The sequence below is a fragment of the Echiichthys vipera genome (assembly GCF_963691815.1).
Source record: "Echiichthys vipera genome assembly, chromosome: 15".
NCBI classification, from domain to species: Eukaryota; Metazoa; Chordata; class Actinopteri; order Perciformes; family Trachinidae; genus Echiichthys; species Echiichthys vipera.
The window spans coordinates 20,741,620-20,764,320 of NC_139840.1; the positions used below are offsets into that span (position 1 = coordinate 20,741,620).

The window sequence follows — 22,701 nt, forward strand, 5'->3', positions numbered from 1 at the left end:
GAAACACGCAGCATCAAAGAACCCAGACGGCTCCATTCTCACGCGGTGAATTGGAAGCTGGCAGAAAGATTAAAATATGCCCGTAAGCCACCCTTGACCCTCATCTTGCACTCACAAACAGCAGATGAGTGATTTACCTAATAATGAGTGTTCTGCAAATTACTGCAGCATCTGTTACATGCGCATGTCTTCCTACTCATCTTGTTATAAAACTCACTTGGAAAACAAAACAAATTACACCTGAAATGAAAACGCTCCATCGGTTGCAGTTACAAATTGATTTCATGTTATAACTGCTTGTTTATAAGGCACCCAAATGGTACGGCCCACATACGGCTACATATATTTCAAACTTGCTGACTGGCTCTAGCCCAATCAAATCCCTCAAATCATCACGCATGTGTCTTCTGAACGTACCTAATGAAAATCAGGTGTTCATCACTATGGTGCTGTTCTCTGGAACAAACTGCCTGTTGACCTGAAATCTGGTCGGCTGATATGTTATTTTATGTATTTGGCTTATTTTATATGTGTTAAGGTTTTCAATGTTTCACTGTAAAGCACATTACCTGTGAATGAAATGTGCTACACAAATAAAATTGACTCTACCTGAACACAAGAAGCTTCGACTCTCGTCTCTATAAGCGATACATCACAAATAGAACCAATAAGAACGTGTGAAAGCCACGTCAGCAGACATTGTAGTGGCGTAGTCATTCAGGCTGCAGGACCTGTGTGAACCAAGCAATTTACAGAATCTCAAGCAGTGAAGAAAGTATTTCTGTGGTGGGGGATGGAGCATGCGGTTCATTTTGACCTTAAAGGAGTCTGTCTGTGCTTTACACTCAGGTGGAGAGTGGAACAATCACACCATGTGGTTCCTGACAAGTCAACGAAAGACCAGCTGCACAAAACAATAAAAGACTTGGAGAATAAAATAGATGATAGAAAGTGGACATTTGACTTTGTCCACAGACTTGGTCTTATGCCGTTGCGAGATTTATAAAATGCAAAGAGCTCTCTTGCCACCTGCTGGAGAAAAGGTATAACTGAAGTCTGATCAGAAAACAGAACAAATCTTCCTTGTGCTATTATACGGACAGGTGAAGAGAAAACAGAGGTGTAGACTTCACTTCAGATTTAAAGTTTGTGTGTGGGTGAAATACTCTGAGACAACTGTTCATATGACCTATTTTCCTATACCTCAACAGGGGGGCTAAAATGAAATGCACATTAGAGTATATAGGTATGTAATTATTAAATAAAATATTGGTAAATGTGAAAGACTTTGACAGACTGCTATAATTAAAAATGTTGTGCCAACACTGGATCGAATGGCTGCTGTATGAAAAGTGTCACTATGGTGACCAACCTAACTCTGCAGATTCCCTCAGTTCTGTCTGGACTTTTTTTTATTATCTTTCAGTTAATTGTTTTGTTTTATATTGTTTTAGTCCATTCTCACTGCTCTCATCTGGTTTTCTCTATTGCCACAGCAGGCAGCTCTTTTCACCAACAACAAAATCTCAAATACGCTATAATCTTTTTTTATATAGCACATATCCAAACACAGTTATGAAGTGCTTCACAAAAAAAGGAGAAAAGAAAAGAAAAGAAAAACACAGCGATAACAAAATAATGAGCAATATACAAATTACAATAGTAAATTAAAAAACGCGTAAAACAGAATTAAAACAAGAATCAGGAGTAATCGGGAAGGCAATGCAATGAAAGTTGGGGCCTCCAGGATTACATATCAACAAACACACACACACACACACACACACGCAGAAGGTGAAAACAATACGAGTGTCAGGGTCGCAGCTGGTAATAGATGCCAATCCAGTCATCACATCATCTTAGACCTGCAATAACTTTTGTTCCCGGTCACTTTGGGGAAAGCGTAAACTCCTGAGGGAAACATGTGGCTCCTTATCTGCTCAAGGCTCCACCAGTTAATGACTGTGGTGGTGTACAGTGGATTGTTAGGGGTTAAAGTGCATGTGCATGTGGCAACTAGAAGAATAGTAAAGGTCAGAACTGTCAGTGTGACCATTAACACCTGAGTGTGTCTTTACGTAGTGCAGCTCCTCCAGGTTTAAAGCCACTCCCAGATTCTCCCCACCGCTATTGAGATATTCAACACCCAGCGCAGGTATTTCTCCTGGAGTCTCTGTAGGTGTGTGATGTCACAACGCACTTTGTTTTACTGCTATTGCTATTTATCATCACTCAGATTTTCTTCTTCTATTGTTTGTTCCCTTTTTGTTTTGTTTCCATGTGCAGGTGTAAAGTTCTGGATAAACAAGTTGATTTCTTTCATTCATTGTTTTGTCTAAGACATGTTTTTCTCCTTCTGCTGACTTTCTTTAGCGATCGTCAGGTGACAGCGGTCACTGGTCCGGAGCTGCCAAGCTGTTCCCTTCTCACACAACTCCTCAATTTCTGGCTGATATCAGATATTTTTCAGTTATTTCTCCTGTCCCTGTCTCGTGGACACCTTTCAGGATCATACTTATACGACTGTGATCCGTGATATGCCTATGAATATACATTTTCAGAACCTTTAGTGTCAAAATAATGCAAAAAATAGCATTGCAATCCATATAAGAATCTGAGCAGAAATCCTTCTCTTACGTCACATCTGGTTGGGCAATTTTTGATGCGGAAGTCAAATATCTTGACAAAAATGACGTCGATATAGAGTTTATTTATGTTGGTGTTTTTTTAATCTAGTTTCTACATCATTTTCCTACACACCGATTAACAGAAGTCTCTAACCTGTAAATTGCACTTTAAACGAAGGGCTAATGAGACGTTCAAGGACCCCCGGGGGCTCCTGGAATCTAGTGGGAGTCCGTGATTTGGGGAATTGTTTGTTCCCGGTGATGCCACTAGATGTCATACAACCAAACACCGGCTGCAGCTGCTGATAGAGTCTTTCCCAGCAGTGTCCGCCTTCATCCATTAGATCTTACACACACTTTAACGGCTAATGAGCGGCCGCTGCTGCTGATTATTGACCGCTCACTGTGATCAATGAGTGCTTAGATTGGAGCTGCGGCGCTCTGGGGAAACAACAATCATGCGTTGAGATCTGTGCGTCATCGGGACCCCGGCGGTGTGTATGTGTGTGTGTGTGTATCCTACTGTTTCTCCTTCGGTCTCCGTGTCTCAGACCGAAAGTGAGGGGGGTCAGTGAGTGCACACACCGATCACCGATCAGCGCGTTCATTATATACCATCAACCGTCCGGAGCCGTCGCGACCGGAGCGCCTCAACCCGGATGACCTCCGGAGTGACGGAGGGAGAGTGCGGGGGGAGCAGCGCCGGAGGAGATGCGCATATCTGCAGGTACTCTAGCGCTGTCGTAAAACGGGAGTCTGGAGCCAGTCAGCTATCGTTAAAGCGATGCCAGGTGTAACCAAGTACAATTTAGTGGATGACGCGCACGATTTGAGGATCCCCATGCACAACGACGAGGTGTTTAAACATGGGGTCTGCTTCGAGGCAAAGGTAAGGACCCTCTGCAACAGATACTTTATGAATGGGAGCAGTGGATCATCCCTGGATGTGTCAAACATTGAAATGAGGGCTGTTCATGACACTGTAACAGCCACCAGGCCCTATATATTCTCACCCATATGTGATGTTGATGTTTATTTTATTTTTATTTACCTTATAACACTTCATATTGTTGTCCACCTTTTGCCAGGCTTTGATATGTTGGTGATATAATAATGTTATTGAAGTGTTGCTTTAACTGATAACTTGATGAATGTTTACATTGAACAATCCTGAGACAATTTTTACACTTTATAACTTTGGCTTCTGGCACTGAACAAAATCAGTCTGGGTGTTAAAAGGCTGCAACTGGCAGTTATTTTCATTATTCTTTCATCATTTTCACGATTAGATTGTCTATAAAACATCAGACAACTGTGAAAAATCCCTCAATTTGTGATGACATTTAATGTTTTGTCCTATCAACAATCCAAAACAATATCCATTTTACTATAATGCACTGTTAGACAATTAAACAGCAAATTCCCAAATTTAAGAAACCATCAAATATTTGATGGATTGAAAAAAAACATCAATACATTTTTTCTGTGGCTCGATTAATAAATGCTGCTCTTATGTGTTAAGATTTCCTCATAGACAAAGAATATTTTCAAAAATATATGAAAAAGCTGTCAAAACTATAATGGCAATCAACAATCTGCCAGCCTAGCACTCCTCAAATAATCAGCAGCTGTTGTGTCTTGATCAGGTCTCTCTTGAGACTGAGCCCCTGTGTCTCAGTGAGATAACCTGTATACATAAAAGGTTGAGAAAGCCTGAATAAGTCAGTTTGGCGTTCCTGCCTGTTTAAGGGAAGGTTTCCGTTGCCGCCGTGTGCACAAGATTGCTGTTGCTACTCATGGGGGAATTTTTGGGTCTATGTAAATCATAAATAAGTCTTAGAGTGTGATCTTCTCTATATGTAAAGTGTCTTTGAGATAACTTTTGTTATGATTTGGCACTATAAATAAAATTGAAATGAGATGAAATAAAATAAAAATCAGTGTTATTCATCCTCTCAAACTGTCCTTCTCTTACATTCTGCAGTACATCGGCAGTTTGGAGGTGGGTCGCCCCGGCAGCCGAATTGAAATAGTCGCCGCAATGAGGAGAATCAGAGTAAGAAACTTAAATGTGTGACTCCCCTGAACCACTCCGCTGAACTGAACCTTGTGACAAAAGCAGCTAAAACACATTAGCAGTGACCCAGGCGATCGATGCTGCTAGTGAATGCACAGTGACTCTGTCTTTCTCTCTCTGCTGGGTTTTATGTCTCACCTTGTGCACTGTGCTCAGAGGACCCTTACTCCTCTAAACATCCTCTTTGCACATGAATCACTAGTGTGCGTAGAACTCCACAGTCGGCAGATTCAGTGGGCTGTCAGGAGCGGTTTAAATCACGACAGGATGCAGAGGGAAGCTGGGATTTTATGGCCAAGGAGAGGAAACAGGGTGCAGGTTTAGATGTGATACCATTCGGAAAAAAACACCGGCTCTCGAGCCCCCCTTTACACCACTTTTAGACGAGGCCACTGGAAACACTGTGAGGCCTTGTCTTTTCACATCACTGCAGTGAGGGGAAGGATTTAGCTGCTAGCAAGCTGTTGGATCTAATCTGACCACCAAGTCAGAGAGTCAGTCGGAGGCCAGCCGCATCCCCAGTGACACCCAGGAAGCACTTAATCCTGATCCCTCATGTACGGTGCAATATCATGGCCATTTGATTGCACTGGCAAAGAATTAGTGATGCTGTATGTTTGAGTTTCCTCGCTTAACATATCAGTCAAGAATGCCAATAATTTAGGATTTTTGCAATTTTTCGCATAACGTGTTATAAAAGATCTTTTGATACAGCAGCTCAAATGTGGGTTGGAGGGGTGGAATATATATATATATATATATATATATATATATACACACACACACAATGCACAAGGTGATCCTCAACACATTTTAATTAAACTTCTTTTATTTAATGAAACTCTCAAAGCAGGGTTTGCAGAATGCATTTCTATAAGGCTTCAAAGCAAACATACTAAATGGTTTGAGATTAAAAGTATGTAGAGTATGTCAATGCAAAAAGCAGGGTATAGCACGTGGGCGAGATTAAAGTTGATAGCATAAAAGCAAGTCTGCCAAAGACGGGGCTCTTTGTGAGCGTTGTTATGGCCCTGTAATAAGACTCTCTGCTTCTTTGGGAGACGGACTCTGAATACTCAAGAGCTGACTCTCTCAGTGGCCTAAAGATAAGATGAGAGGTGTTTTGACTCAACCTGTAGACAATCATATGTGCTTGGGAGTGGCGGCACGAACGCTTCTTTTGTTCTACTTCATCGCCCTCTGACAGCCGTGTGTGTGTGTGGAGATGGATGGTCCTCTTGTCCCAGTTTACATGGGGCTGCATTAGCCTGGAAAACAGATACACATTGTGTGAGTTGTGTCCTTCACTTGAGCATCTACAATGGAGGAAACCTCCCACATAAGAATAAGATGGATGAACTGAATAAGAGCATATGACAAGGAATAAGGGCCCATTGCATCTTCTAATGAGGTCCTTTTCTGCTGGATGTGATAGACAAATGCTCTTTGGGGCTAAAAATCACCAGATCTGACCTGCCATGTTTAGAGTTGCTCCGCTACCAATACCAGCATCAGAAATGCCTCAGATACTGCAAAAAATGCTGGTATCGGTGAGTACACAAGTCATAGTCATATACAGTATATACCACATAAATTTAGCCCACTTTAAAGTGGTTTATTTATGTTCTTTTTCTGTTATGACTGTCAAAAGTTATATTGCCATTCTATCTAATCTATTTTCTGCATGTGTTTTTCCCGGTTTTACAAAGAGTTTAACTAAAGATTATTAATGTCAATATCAAAGTGAGAAGACAGTTCCAAATCTACTGAACATAAAAGGCAGCGTTGCGTTGTTATTTTTACACAAACCAAAGAAAAGATGACAAAGAATATCCAATTCTCTAACGCAGAGCGGGCGATGGTTCATTTGCCATCTGATCAATGGATCATCTGATGTTGGCTGCTGTGTTCAAAGCGTGGCACGTTTTTTTTCACAGAAATCCTGGTGGTTCTTAGATCTCTGGTCCCTGATATTTGCCTTCAGTGGAGGGTACAGGCTTTAGTATTAATCACTGAGAGGGATGAAAGTGTCCCACATGTGTCTGCCTCCCTCCAGGAAGTCTGCCTTTGAAAGCTTAAACATCTCCCAGAAACTGAAACTGACTGTGTTTACTCAATCGCACATTTCCCCCAAGAAAAGGAAAAATGTCTGGTGAAGCATGATCCCTTCCCTCTAATCCAAAATATTGTTTATCTTGTGTAAATAGCTCCATCTCTACAGATATTTAACGCTAGTCATACCTCGTAGCATAATCATAAGCTTGGTTTGAGATAACTTGGATTACTTTCATCCTTGAATGTTAATTTGAATATAAATGTTTTCCTTCACAGTATGAATTCAAACTGAAGAATATAAAGAAAAAGAAGGTCAACATTATCGTTTCCACTGATTTTGTCAAAGTGATTTTACGCAAAAAGAGGAAGGTCAGTCCTTTCAAATATGACTTTATTTGAATACATCACATCCTTTTGCCTTTTCGCTTCAGCACTGTCACATGTGTGTCTTTGTGCCACAGAGAAAAGGGTGGTCATGGGATGACAATACCATCTTGGTGACGCAGGATCCCATCTTCAGGTAGGATCTCTTGATGGTATTAAATCAAAGTCATATAACCAGTCGGTTCGTCAATCAACTCTGAGAGGAATATTGTGTGTGTGTGTTCTTTTAACAGGATCTTCTACGTCTCACATGACGCTCAAGACTTGAAGATCTTCAGTTATATAGCGAGAGAAGGAGAGAGCAACATTTTCCGCTGCAATGTGTTCAAGTCAAAGAGAAAAGTAAGTTTCATTTCTAAATGTTTAACAGATAATTCTGTGCCTTTTTTACTGTCAACAAATCCAATGAAAAGACCAAAACCAACAATGAACTGATGCTACTTAAAGTATTTTTCTCATACCGGGTCATGTCAAGATGGTAATCCAAGATTTGCAAAACTCTCACAAGATGCTTGAGGTGCGGCACTGACCTCGGATGGTTAAAGTTAAAGGACAGGTGGTTGGGCAGTGAGTCACACACGAGTTTCGTGAGTTACCGCAAATTTAGGGTTACGATGTAGAAACAACCCTTATTCCTTTGTGTCACAGACCTCTATTGTTGTCCAAGCTATTTAAAACACATCAATTAGCCACCACGTTGCACTGAGTGAGAGATGTTCCTTCATTACAATAAACATGGGTACTTTAGTTTATTTTCAGTTTATTATCAGCACCAAGAGTCACCTCTCACTAAAGCACCAAATTATGGCTGCACAATATATTGTGTTTATTGCCATCACGATGTGCACTTGCACAAAAGACTGCAAATTTGCAATCAAGGATCTTTTGAGTGAGTTTATAGAGAGTATGAGTAGAAAGCTGCACCTTTAAATGTAACTTATTTTGTTAATGGTGCCTTCCGTTTTTATTTCAATTTTGTTTAATAAAATAATGTTGGAAATAAAATTCCTTTTAACGCAACAATTCATTTGTTGTATTTTAGCAGTGTATTGAAAGAAGCAGAACTGAGTACACTTTAATATCAGTTTATGTATCACAAGTAATATCTTTATCACGATATTCAAGAACATTATCAGATAATTTCCTCATATATTGCAGCCCTAGTGAAAATTATTGTTTGAGTAATGTTTTCTAAAGAAAAAACTACAGCGCCCACCTGTTAAAATTATATTTAGTGAGATTTAGACATGCTTGAAGGATTTTGTCACATTTTGCACAGCCTAGCTGTTTCCCACTGTTTTCATTCTTTGTGCTAAGCTAAACTAAGCTAACCGGCTGCTGGCAGTAGCTTTATATTTACCATACAGACATGAGTGTGGGAACAACTTTATTACCCAACGTTTCCCATAATGTCAAACTATTCCTTTAAAAATGAATGTGCTTGGGGATGCGAGCAACTGGATAGACGGAGGAAGTTGCAAAGTATTAAAAGACGGACACACACATTGATGGTTTTGGTATACACATTGATTTTGTTGGCGGTAAGTTAAAAAAAAAAGCGCACAATATCACCATCTTTATCCTTCCAGTAAACACAACAAATCAATCATTGCATTTTGTTTCCAGCTCCATGCTTTGTACGTAACCATGATTAGGAGATTATACCCGTTGTCTTGGTGATGCATTGTCCTGTTGGAACTCACATATGGCCAATTAATCTGGGTCAGACCCCTCGTGTGTTGTGATAAAATGCTTATGAATCTCTACATATCTGCATATCAAGCAGAAACATTTTTTCCCCTTGATGACAAAGACGGAGCATCAGTGAGTTTGACTCCCATCCCTTCACCATGGATACCAGACTGACAGCGACTTAGTAAAGCTGAATACTAATCATCCTGGTGGGAAGAGAAAAGAAGAAAGGGGCTTTTTCTCAGTGCTGAAAGACATTTTCACCACCGCCGAATGAACACCCACCACAATGTCAGGGACACGGCAAGAAGTGGTGCCTGTGTACCTCCCCAGGGCCACGGAGCTTTATCTGGGTGGTGCAGACCAAGCATGTGTGCTGAGTAGGAGGAGATGGACCAGCTGATAAGAGGAGATTTGATTTATTTTCATCGCAGCATGTTGTGGCTCAGCAGGCCTAAAATGTCAGCACAAACCGAGCCTTTTGTGTTTGGCCTTGGGAGGGCAGATAGTTTAACTTAAGGATTTTTAAACTAGATTTTTTTTTACTCAAGATGCAGCAAATTAATCAATATCAGCACTTTCTTCCTGTGTTTTATTTTCTTCGCTATTTCGCTTGATTGAACTGCCTCCAGGCTTGAGATACCTTGACATATTGACAGAATGCCTTGAGGCAGGATCATCCCCCAGACAGATGCATGACAATACATTCACTTCAACTCTCGCTTCTTCCACTATTCAATGCAGAAATCTGAAAAAAACATCCCCTTTAATGAGATAGAGGAAATGCAAGGTGGATACAGTTCAATTGCAGTGGATTTATTGTAGGATGCAGGCATTGGAGCGCATATTAGGGAGTTAGATAAAAAAAAATCAGAAAAGTGCTGGTGTCTCTAAGGCCACATTGAAATTTCATGCCTGTGTTCAGCTTGAGAAACACTGCTCACCTCTTTTAATAATTCATTTATGTGATAACAAACCTGATTTGTACAGAACTTTTAAAAGCCTATATAGACAAAATTGTAAACATATTAGGGCTGCAACTAACGATCATTATCATTATTGATTAATAGTCACAATGCCCTACGGTCCAAATCTTCATATGCCTGACCTACAGCCCAAAGATATTAAGTTCACTGAATCAAAAGCAGCAAATATTCACAATTAAAAAGATGTGACTTATATGGTTGCTATTTAAGCTTCAAAAATGACAAAGTATTAGCAGTATAAAGTCAGGGTAATCATTGTGCAGAGTATTCATGCTGAGTGCTGATGGCGTTTCTATCATGCAGCGTGTGGAAAACTGAAGAGATTCGGGATTTTCTGTCAGGAAGGGTCAACACCGAAATCATCAGATGATTTCAAGAAACGCCAAGAGACTTGGTTGTTTATGACCAATGATGAACCGTACCTCCTGCACGCTTTACCCAGGAGTATTTCCAGTAAGTGAAAGCGTGTCTGATGGAGTCTCCAGTTGTCGGGACTATAAACTCGGGACTATTTCTGCATCTGATTTGTTGGTCATTGTCCAGAGTTGATATGTGAAAGTTGCCTCCACACTGTTTTCACCAACCGTTCCCCAACTCAAATACCAACATTTTGAGATGGCCTTCAGGGTCTTAATACCAAAGCAGAAGACGCTGACATGCACTTACATGCCAAGCAGCTGGACCAGTTATCAAAACAAACAACAGAGGAACTGGGATTACAACACACACTGAGGGAGAGCGACTTAATTCTCTGCTCAGGACGCCATTACTCCAATATATCTTAACCAAGAAAATATTTGTTTTCTGCTACAATAATGAATGTTGAGTGCAAACTCTTTAACAAATCCATACCGTGATAGGAAAACGTTAAAAACCCAATAAATTTGGTAGGAAAATGCATCTTTTGTGTAATTTACAGCAAAGCTCATTTTAAATTTTTATTGAAAGTTAAACTGTCCCTGATGGATGACCTGATGCTGCTGACGCACCTGCAATAACAACAAACTTTATCTTCACTCCCTCTGCATTCAAAGTTTCTTGCCTCTTAAAATCGACTAATTCATCACTATAAAGCAGACTGTGTGCAGAGCAGAAAGACAAGGACAAGCAGCTGACGCTTTGTGTTAACAATATCTGTTCAGAAACTGGTCTCTTATTTTGCCTCCCATTTCTCTTTGTACTCATTTTTCACCTGTCATCCTGCCCTGCCCCCCTCCCAGACACACACACACACACACACATTCCCCATTTTCTTCCTGCTATTATTTTTCATCTTCTTTCTCTGTACGTTCACACAAACACACACACACACACACACACACACACACACACACACACACACACCTTCATCTATTCGCCTCCTGCGCAACTTTTCTGGCACCTCACTTTCTCCCTTACTGTGCTCTTGCTGCTGCTTCCCCACCCCTGTTCTCACAACACCCCAACACACACACATACACACACTTTTTCTCTGTGTCCTCCTTTACAGTCTCAGGCCATGAGGATTGTGCGGACGGTGGGTCAGGCGTTCGATGTGTGTCACCAGCTGAACCTGCAGCAGAAAAGCGATGACCAGGAGGACAATGAGGGGAATGTGGAGGAATCGGAGACAGTGCCAGGTGACTTCATCTACACACACACACACACACACAACACTGCATCCACAAACTCTCCCTCCTGTCCCTTTCTCTATCTGTCTCAGACACAAAACGATCCCCTTTCTTCTCCTCACACAGCAACACACCATCTCCCCAGGCCTTATCTCTCTCTCACCAACAAAAACCCAGAGCACCTGCACAAACACACAGTGGCCACTGAGCACGCCTCTCTGAGAAAAGTAGTTATTCACCACTGCTAAATTTTTTCAGCAGCTTGCCCTGCCGCAGTTGCAGTGTTTTGGTGAGTCTGGCGAGCCATTGATCAAAGACCCTGCCTGTGTGTGGGCTTCTGCCAGCTCTTCGCCTGCTGCTGCTGCTGTCACTGCCTCTAGTTATGTTGCAAACTATAAAGCTCAAAGTAATAACTGCATGAACAATCCCCCATAAACAGGACCTCTCTGGTTTCTCCGCAGCAAAGAAGAGGTTTGCATTGTCAGAGGAGACCGACCTTGAGGCCACTACAGAGGAGAGCATCGAGTGCGTCTCCTCCTCAGACCTGGACAAGAGCAAACAGGACAAGGCCCTTTTAAACGATGACAAGGTAGAGTACAGAAGTTCTTGATCATTTCAGTGTTGCTCATACAAAGCCTGCAAAGTGTAATTTTTTGATGCTTATGGCTCCATTCTGTACAACATAAGCAGCTAAAGGCGCTGAAAATAACACATTTTCAGTACCTTTTATCACTATCAATGTGTGGGAAAATGTATTTCCTCAATCAATTGTTTAGTCGGGTAAGCGCAGGAAGACTCACTCATACACTCATTTTCAACCGCTTATCTGGGGTCGGGTTGCGGAGGCAGCAGCTCTAGCAGGGGACCCCAAACTTTCCTTTCATGGGCCACATTAACCAGCTCTAACTGGGGGATCCCAAGGTGTTCTTGGGCAAGTGTGAGGATATAATCTCTTTACCTTGGGTCTTCCCCAAAGCCTCCTCCCAGCTGGACGTGCCTAAAACACCTCCCTAGGGAGGCGCCCAGGAGGCATCCTTACTAGATGCCCGAACCACCTCAACTGGCTACTTTCAACGCAAAGGAGCAGCGGCTCTATTTCGGCCGCTTGTACCCGTGACCTCGTTCTTTCAGTCATGTAGATAGTGAAAAATGCTGCATGCAAATGATGAAATTACCAAAAACTCAACCTAACTTTTTCAAATCATTTTTTGGTCCAAAAGCCAAAAATATTCTATTGACGTCCATAAAAGACATAAAACACCCAGCAAATAATTATATTTGAGAAGCAACAACCTGTACATTTTTTGACATTTTTTGTTTTAAAAAGGACTTACAAAAGGGGCATTCCACCAATTTTAATGTTTTTTATTTGAGAAAAAATAAATGTTGTCATATTGATGTCATCAAGGTTATCTCAACTCGGGCTGGGAGACTACACAAGGAGTTAAAGTTTAAGAAGACGTGTAAGTGTGTGTGTGTGTTTAACAGGCAGAGAGGGTCTAATGAAAGATGCAAGTTGCATTATGCGAAATAAGGATCCAGTATTTTTTGAGCTTGGCCCTTAATAAATAGTAAAAGTCAGGATATCTGCTGAATCTCTAGAGGCTCCCTTTTAACAATGAATCAATTACAATTGTGTCGATTGACTTATCAATTAAATGACGAATTGTCTCAGCTCTAAAATTCAATACTTTATAAAACATTTAACAACCGTACTGCAAGTCCTGCTTGTGAATAGGGATGCATAATATATCGTTTCAGCATGGACATGGGTGCATGTGCAATACTTACACATGACGTGCAATGTCAAGTCCAGCAAATCAACTCAAACACGTCATGCTACAACCTTTTTGCGGTTTGATACAAAATTTTAAAAAGCACGGTTCTCATGTTCCATAACCAATCCAATGTTTCCCATTAACAGTCTAGTTAAGCCCACCACAGTGTGATAATGAACCGAAAATATTTCCACACTGGGTGGGGTCAGTGCAGCCTGCCTGAGGGGTTTAACTCAGCTCACGGCAACTTGGTGTGGGAGGATCGCCTCATCTCCCCAGGGTTATGGAGTTCAGGTCAGCTTTGAGAGGCTCAGGGTGAAGGCAGCTCATGTCTGACAGCGATCCTCACTGCTTTGCGTTCATGTCTTTATGAATAAATTATTTAAAAGAGCTCACTTTTGTTTACAAGAGCAGTATTTCATAGATCTAACCTCTTTATTTTGCTTTCAAAGTACTCCAGATTGATGCATTTAACTTTTGTTTTCCAATAATGTGCAGCCCAACTTCTACTTCTACTGAGGTGTATTCCTCCTTCCATCCAGACAAAAACAACCTATTGGATCAATCTCTTATTAGCTGTTGCATTTACATGAATATTTCTGGGAGGCTCTCAGGAGGTCATGAGTTAGGTTTGGTTTCATAAGGAGCCATATGAAGATCAAAAACAGAGAGATGTACAGTCAGAAAAACCTTCTTCATAAGGCTTGTTTGTAAAGAGATGCTCCACGAAGCTCTTCAATATTGATGTGATCATATGGTTTATTAATGAAAACTCGAGACTTTCTAGCATCGCTCTGCTAATCGTGACATGTGGGACAAGCAGCTCTCTGATACTCGTCCTCTCATTTTTCTGCTTTATAGTATGGTGTTGACGAGGAGTCAATTGGTTTGATTGAATGGATTTTACATCTGATTATGTGTTTACCTGAAAACAAAAAATGTAAAAAATGATCCTTGTTATTTCATCTTTAGATGTAATTCGGCCACAGTCAAACAGCAGTATTTCGTATGTCCACATCTCAAATGCTGTTTCTTCCTCTCCTGTGTATAATCTGAAGGTCAACTGCCCTTCACAGTGCAGCTGTAATGACAACACAGTCCACCGTATTGATCTCCCATCTCAGATATGGCATGAGATAAGTCGTGTCCTTCATGGCTGCTCTTACCACAGCAGCACTCAACATTATTATGTGAGTCATAATTCCTGTATGGACAGCGTCCCGTCCTGTCAGTCTGTAGATTCCACTGATTCAATCCCCATCAAAACAAAAGCTTCACAATTAGATTAAATGAGGCTACTCTGTATTTTAGACCAGTGATTCCTTTGACCATGATTAGAGCAAAATGTACACGCGTAATCACCTCTAGAAACCAACCATTGGAACTCTTTAAAGCTGCTGAAATCGATATCTTTATAGTAGCAATGGATCAAGTGATGACGTGTATGTGAAACTCATAATGACAAACCCAACCCTCTAGCCCCCCAACCCCACCTCTTTTAGCTCCTTTCAGCTCATTGACCCCCAGTTTTACTGTTTTGGTTCACTCTCACAGCTCTCATGGGGTTGTTTTCGCCAAGTAGCTGTTTTCGGGAAGAGAAAAACTACTCTACGCTAGTCGATCTGGTGAACATAGTGGAGAAATTATCATCTGAAGAGCCAGATATGTTTTATCAGAAGTAGGTAGAGACAAAAACAAAACTAAAAGGGACTCAATAAAAATACGAAAATATTAGATACAGAGTGCTAATGTTGCAAAATAGGGCACCGATTTTATTGCACAACAGAATCCATCAGCAGTGCTCCGTGAGTCGGCCATCTGCCTGCAAGGCTTCAAGTTTAGTTGTTTTTACTCTATGTGGGAAAACCGTGTTAAACAAAATATTAATCATAGCAGAGCAGTTTTTACATACTCTGTAAACCTCAAACCTGTCTGGAGACTTTAGAAATACTCAAAAAAGTACAAGTAGCCTCCACAAATAAAAGATTTAGTTACAGTAAGAAGAGTCAATGTAATCTGTTCCTTCCCCTAAAAACAAAGACCAAGCTCCTCTTTCTTCATTCACCTGCTATTCAAGTGGGACTCTACGAAATCCTGCAGCAGCTTCAATAGAGGAGCCGTCATTGATCTTCCTTTGGTGTGAAATACAACTGCCTTTTTTTTAATTCTTTATTTATACAACATGGCATGGTAGATATAGCATTGATCTCTCTAGCTTTCCACCACCACCTCATGCAGCACAAAGCAATCCAGTTTTTGTGCTGGTGGAAGTTATTTCTGGAAAACGTTAGAAATACACCGGAGTAGCACTGGATGGTGGACCTAATCAAGTTTTAGTGCTGGCACAATATTTCCTCTGTAAATGCCTTGCACGTGACACAGTAATGATGATATCTAGAGGTGGTCCATGTGCGGATTTTTCTGTCAGGATATAAAGAGCCTATCTTGCGTAACTGTCTTTTCCTTTTCCCCAAGGAGCTCAGACTGGCAGTGAGAGACTGTCAGCTTTTAAACACTTTAGATGTGTTACTACACACACACTTTCATATGATGCTTCACTTTCCACTGTTACTCCACTATTTAGGATTGTTGGCTGTTCTACCCGATATTTAACTTTTCTTGTTTTTCACATCTACTGTAAAGACCCATCCACTGCCATATGTACTTTTGCGGTGATATATTGTGTTTTGTAAACTTATTTAAAGTGGCAATGTGCAAGATTCCTGTTGTTTATTGCTGTGCAGGTTTTCCACTGGATGGTTCAAGGATGACTTAGCAATCAAGTGCGGTACTCTGATGTCCTTGTATGTGTTAAGGTGGCTATGATCATGCATGAATAAAATGAAAGCTTCACACTCGGTCCTTCCTCCTGCAGGTGTCTGATGACCCATCTCTCCTGCTGAGCTCCCCCGTCCTTGGAACATCTGTGTCGGGTCAGTCAGCAAAAGAGGCCCCCTGCTCTGCAGAGCACCAGGTTCAGCTCCTGCAGAAACAACTGCAGCAACAGGAACAACAAGCACTGGCAGCTTCAGAGCAGGTAATGATGCCAGTTCTTGTTTCATGTGGATTCAAATCTATGATATAAAGGAGTTTCATCAGGCACCAGAAAGAAATATATGTGAATGATGAAACTCTTAATGGCAGCATCAGTCTAGATCAGTGGTTCTCAAGCTTTTTTCAGTAATGTACCCCCTTTAAAATATTATTATATATAGTATATTAACCCCTGACCAGTGCAAAACATTTTTGGTTAAAAAAAAAAAAAAGCCATATAAAGAGGTACGATACAGCGCTGCCCCATCTCTATCTGATTTAAACAACAACTTTGTCACTAAAAAACACTTAAATGCTACATTTTAAACATTTAGAATCCATCACTACATTTCTGGCAGACCATTTCTTTGTCACCATGCAATAACAATAGCACGGTTATAAATTGCACCTACAATGTAATGAGAAAGATATTTGTGCTTCACTCTGGATCTTTTTCAATTTCCTTGTTTTCAGTTTTATGGCATTTTAGCACGAATCCATTTTCTTTATTTTCATCTGACATTTAATATTGAAACAGGCTCACAGTGAACAAACTGTGAATATGATTGCGTTTGTTAAAGATAATGGTAATGTAAACCAAATATAGAGCAATAAGACTTGTTCATTGTCCTGGATCGGATACTCAAACATAGAAGGTGATGTTGGTCGGGGACTGTTTCTCTTCATTGATCTGTTCTCTGCTGGTGAAGAGGTGTAAAATTCAGGGATGTCAGAAACCAATTTAATCAGCTCCTGTATCATTTCCCTCGCTGCGGTTTATGTGCTTACTGTGGTGAAAATGTTGAACTGTGATAAACTCTGCAGTCAGTGCCAAAGAGTCATTATTATTGGACAAAGTGCAACTCTCACTTGATGGTAGCGCTGGATCAAAAGTATTACAGTTCACCCTGAGGAGGACATGAATGTGTGTACCACATTTAATGGCAATCCATCCAACAGTTGAAACATTTCACTAAAAAAAAAAAAAAAAAAACACTAACCTGCTGGTGATGCTAGAGGAAAACACAGGGGATCACCAAAGTCAGAGGTGTTTATCCTCTGGGAACCATGAATCTCCCTGCAAAAATGTCGTTATTTGTTAATAGTTGCTGAAATATTTCACTGAACATTCAAAGCACACAATAAAGCCAGGCGCAGTTTCCATTTTTAATCAGTCGCGTGTTAAATGGGATGTGGCGAGGCATTTAAGCTTATTAAATTCTCATTTCTTCCTTTTTATCCACTACATTCATTTTTGAAACGTTTCACACCAAATTGAATAAGCTTGAGCCATGGTTTTCAAGGCCTTTGAAGATTTGAAGATTATCTTTGGAGATTTCAGCTCACATGACAGAAGTTGATTCATAACGCTGATGTGTCGGTCTGAGTCTCTTCTAATATGGTCTCCGGAGAAACGATAGTTGTAAGAATTCTTACTCTCTAACGAGTGAAACTTTATATCAAGCAAACTCCAAACTTAGGAGCCAGTGTGGAATTGATTTAGCCGATTGCCTCTCGATGATGCATGTGCGTTGGCCTGTCCAGGTCCATGTTCTCCAGGAGCAGCTGTCGGTGGAGGTTTGTGCGCGGACTGAAACCCAGGCCAGAGTGCAGAGACTGCTGCAGCAGAACACCGACCTGCTGCAGCACATTTCCCTGCTGGTCAAACAGGTCCAGGAACTGGAGCTCAAAGCTGCTGGCCAGTTAACATCCAGTGAGTGAAAGTCCACTGTTACAGCTTTCTTATTCACCAACACTATATAAAGTTTGGTTGCCTCAATTCTGTGTTTTTCCCCATCTGCTAATTACTGTCTTAAACTCATCCTCCTCCCTTCATCACTTTCTTTCCGTGTCTGCTTTTCTGTTGTCATGGCTCCTTTTCACTTCCACTCCTGGCACGCAATTAATTATCCCATGGCAGCCCTCTCTGAGGATCCAGTACTGCTCTCTGCTCATTTAGCCAGTGGCAATATGCTGCCGTATAGTCATGAATTATCAAATCCTGTCAGCAGCACAGACGTCATCCCTCACCATATAATCTCATCGGCTATGCTCAGACCTCTCTTTTCATGTATCTCTGTTTACATGTGATAAATGATCAGCTGCATACTGTTTTTATTATCTAGTTTTGACAGTCATAACATGAAAAGAACATAAATAAACTACATTGAAATTGATCTTTTTTTCTGGGCTAAATTACGTGTTATTAAATCTGTATTTTTCAATACCTATACCAGAATTTTAGGCAGTATCAGAGACCTTTCCACTACTGGTATCGGAACATCTCTACTTTGTTTCATCTGACAAATCATCCTTCTTATGATGTTTTCTCTCTATCTTTAGTGGGCTCCCAGGACAGTCTTCTGGAGATCACTTTCCGTGCCAAGCCCCCCAGCTCTTCTTCATCTACAGGCCTTTTTGCTGCTCAATCCCAGGTCCAGATAAGTGACAGTGCCTGGGTCTCCGCCTTCCCCGGGCCATGCTCTCCAGACACCACGGGTACTGACACCAGCCCTCTGGGACTCAGCGGCAGTGGAGCTCGCCTCGAGTGCTTCCGCTTCTCCTCGCGCGGGCCGGTCAGTCAGGAGCAGACCCAGGACACAGGGGAGACTCCCAGCGACGGAGGCCCGGATGAAGGCTCGCTGCTGGGGGAGCAGGTCCTGGGAGCCCTGGAGCTGCTCCGGTTTAGAGAGTCAGGGATCGGGTCAGAGTACGAATCGAACACAGATGAGAGTGATGACCGGGACAGCTGGGGGCAGGGGGAGGGAGTGGGGGCTGACGGTGCCGCTCGACTCTTAAACGTGCTGAACGCGGAGAGTCTGCCGGACTGCTTAGGGGATGAGATGGCTGTGTAGTGGTGCTCTTAAAGCTGCACAAGGTATCATTGCACCCCATCCCAATGGGAAATGGATGAAATTCAGATTGTGAAGGACTTCATTAGACAGAAACCATGTATTGTGACTTCAGTATCGTCGACAGAGCGCTCATGCACCACTGTTGTGTTTTTATTTTCTATTTCCTGTGCACTGAGAGAGTGGTGGGAGATTTAATAATAGAAACAGAGATGCAGTGTATAATTGGATAGTGTATCTAAAGGGATATTTTTTTAAGTGGGGTTGTATGAGGTCCTCATCCATAGTTACCTGCTAACTCAGCAACGTACTGCTGGGGACAGGGGCAGCATCTAAATGTATTTTAGCCACCTAAAGAAACACAGTATCAGTTTAAGTGTACACAATATTTCTTGCCTTCAGACAGCCCTTTTTAAGTTTATGTTGGGGAACTGTTGTTATCTATGCTCTTGTCGAAGCCACCAGACTCTTTTGGCAGAACCAGTAATTTTACCTTATTGTGTGACTTTTGTGTTTTCAAAGGGTTACGAACTAACAGAACGAACAGACAAACTAACCGATTGAGGCAGATAAAACTTATTTTTGTGTCAATGGAGTCTGGTGGCTTTGACGAGAGCAAAGACTGGCTTCATGTCCCTTCTCGTTAACGGAAACATGGCTGTTTGATGGTAAGGTAAAGCTGTGAAAATATTCTAAATATACCGTACACCTAAACTGATATTGAGTTTCTTAAGGAGGCGTAATACGTTTGGCTGCCGCCCCCTGAGTACTTTTTGTTAACTCCTGCTGGCGTGTTGACCGCCCTCTATACACTTACTATAAGTACCTCATACAACCCCACTTCAGAATATCCAAACTATCCCTTTAAGTTCACTCCACTGCAACTCCAAAAAAAAAAAATAAACAGGTTCACTTCTAGATACAGTAAGGATCTGGCACAGTGCAGCTTTATTGAAACCTATTACTGTCAGATAGTTTAAACACTGTGGTGGTGTTCTTAAGTCTGTTAGTATGTGTGTTACATACTGTGTAATGATCGTTGTACCTTACAAACGTTTGGTTTCCTGACGTGCCGGGCTTGTTACACTGTGGTTTCGTCTGTGTTTATGGAGTTGCGACACATCCGGCATGGACATGGCCATTTTTTTGTTGTTTTTCTAATGAAGATCTGTGAAGAAAAGCCCCCTTTGCCAACTCTGTCTGGATATGCTAACACATTTGTTGGAGTGTGAAAATTAAAACTTTAGTGTGCTTGCTATGACACGTAATCTGTAATTACACTTGGGTTTAAAAAGGAGCATGTATCTCTCATAACCTGATTTTTTTTCTCTTTTCAACACATTGTATTTATACTATATATTAGATGAACTTATATGCATTGTATAAAATACATGGCATGATTTTATTCATACTTCACCCTGTTTTATATGATTTAGGAACACTGTCTGATTAGGTAATGCTGTGTCCCACTGTGTGCAGGTGCTGCTACAACCTTGTCTCTGCCGCTTAAAAAATGTAGCCACCACGTACTGCCAGTATTATGTTAATGCCATACTGCGGCAGCCGTAAACTGCTGGGTCACTGTTGCTCCACACCCTGCAAAGGAATTAGAAGTTTATTAATTTATAGAAAGATGGAGCCATGTGAGACTCTTAGACTCCTTCGTATATTCTTCTGGCCCGCCTGTGGCACCTGCTCTTTCTCTCTGACTGTGAGCCAGACCCAAATCACTAAATTGGGGACATGTCTTTGAGCTCTGTCCAAAAAATCAATTAATCTCTTCCTGGTCCTTCTCTCTTCCACTTCTTCCTCTCCCTCCCTCACTCACCTTCCTCCCCTCTTTTGCCATGAGATAGACACCTCTGTCAGCTGTATCTCTCTGTCATTTCTCTCCAAGGTTATGTCTGTTCACATGAAGTGTACTAAAAATTAAAGTGCACTTAATATCAATGTTTCTCCTCGTGGAATTACACGCCCTTCCTCAAATGCCGTCTGGTGTCGTGGTATGTTCAGCGCATTTTGTGAAATATGTATCTAACTAAGTGATAAGCAGCACCAGTTCTTGGGCTGACCTTTTCGAAAATATTGTTCTCATTAGTATTTATAACCGGTTGAGAAAATGAGATACGGGCATGCGGAAGGTCTTTTGTGGGGATGATGGCTCTCTCTTTCTCTCGCTCTCCATTATTGTTAGAGATACACCAGCTGTAGTCATTAGACAGGGTTATGTCCCATTAAGCTTGATGTAACGCTGCAGATAAGCTGGAAAATATGAAGAATATCAGCTATTACCCACCCACATCCAGCCCCGACGCCCTGCAGCTCCGCTAGAGCAGCTGCTGCTGACAAACAGAGCCTCCAGGACGTGGCCTCCACTTTTGTTTGCTTGATTATAATGAAAAATGGTCTGTAGGGTCATTCTGCCCACCTCCTCTTGTATTCAGCAGCTAAAATGAATTCATAAAACATTGATTCATAGTGTAAAGTTTATGTCGGTTCACAACACTTCAGTCCGGACTGAAACTGGATTATCATGAAATGATCACGGCGTTCGCTAACATAATAAAATATCAAAATATAAAGAATCATGTAAAACATTCATACAGACATGCATGGTTCCAAGACAATGAATCTTAATGACATCCCCATTTTTTACGTTATGTTTTCCCATTGTCTCTCTGGCCCATTCTTGTGAATGCAACATCGGTAACCCCTGGAGGGATTTTCTTCAAATATGGCACAAACGTCCACTTGGACTCAAGGATGAATTGATTAGACTTTGAGGTCAAATGTCAACTTATTTTTGTCCATAACTCAAGAATTCCTACGGTAATTATGACAACATTTCACACAAATGTCCAATAGGATAAAATTATAAAGTGATAACACTTTAACCCCTAACCCTAACAAAATGCTGAATTATCAGCGAAGGCAGAGGCTTATGCGACAGGGGAACATAGGACCCTTTTCAGGAAAAACCTGGAGAACATAGGACCCTAATTCCTCCATTTGCGTTCCCAGTGCATCATCATATATTAGTCATTATTCTCATTACCTATGAGTCAGTTTGTCTCTGCTCCTCCATCATGGTGAACTTCAAAACTGATGTTAATTTGCCACAATGACAGAACTCATTAATCACTCATTCCAGAAATTCTTTGACATTTCGGGAAGTAATGCATATCTGCTTTGTTTCAGAGTCAGATGAGAAGACTTTTCCTGCACACTGTATGGTAAATATGTAGGTGGAGCCAGCAGACAGTTAGCTTAGTGTAGCATAAAGACTGGACATGGGGAAACAAACAGCATGACTCTCTCTGTCAGAAGATGTATACTGAAAACCGGTGTGTGTTTTCTTTAAAGATAAATGAGTGTGTTTAAAAAGGAATATGTGGCTTTGACAGCTGTTCTGTTTATGTGGCCATCTCCAGCGCCCTTTGTTGTCAAACATCCTGAAGGAATATGTTCATACTTTAAAATGACTGTAGAGAGTTAAAAATAATACTTTATAAGGGTTTAATTCTGTTAAATTCATGCCACTTTTGGGTAAAGTAAGGAATACATTAAAATGATCTGTCTGTAAAAACAGTTTGTATTGTAAGTTTGT

General features: G+C 41.2%; 1 protein-coding gene across 1 annotated transcript; it reads left to right on the top strand.

The window, feature by feature from the left end:
• Positions 1-3,411: 3,411 nt before the first annotated feature.
• On the top strand, positions 3,412-19,097 carry LOC310958029 (carboxyl-terminal PDZ ligand of neuronal nitric oxide synthase protein-like; the record flags this gene model as incomplete). Its single annotated transcript, XM_083928817.1, has 10 exons — positions 3,412-3,516; positions 4,612-4,683; positions 7,036-7,128; positions 7,221-7,279; positions 7,377-7,485; positions 11,311-11,440; positions 11,893-12,020; positions 16,085-16,246; positions 17,788-17,956; positions 18,586-19,097. The coding sequence occupies 10 exons, from the start codon at positions 3,412-3,414 to the stop codon at positions 19,095-19,097; spliced, it is 1,539 nt and encodes a 512-aa protein (XP_083784943.1).
• Positions 19,098-22,701: the final 3,604 nt, after the last annotated feature.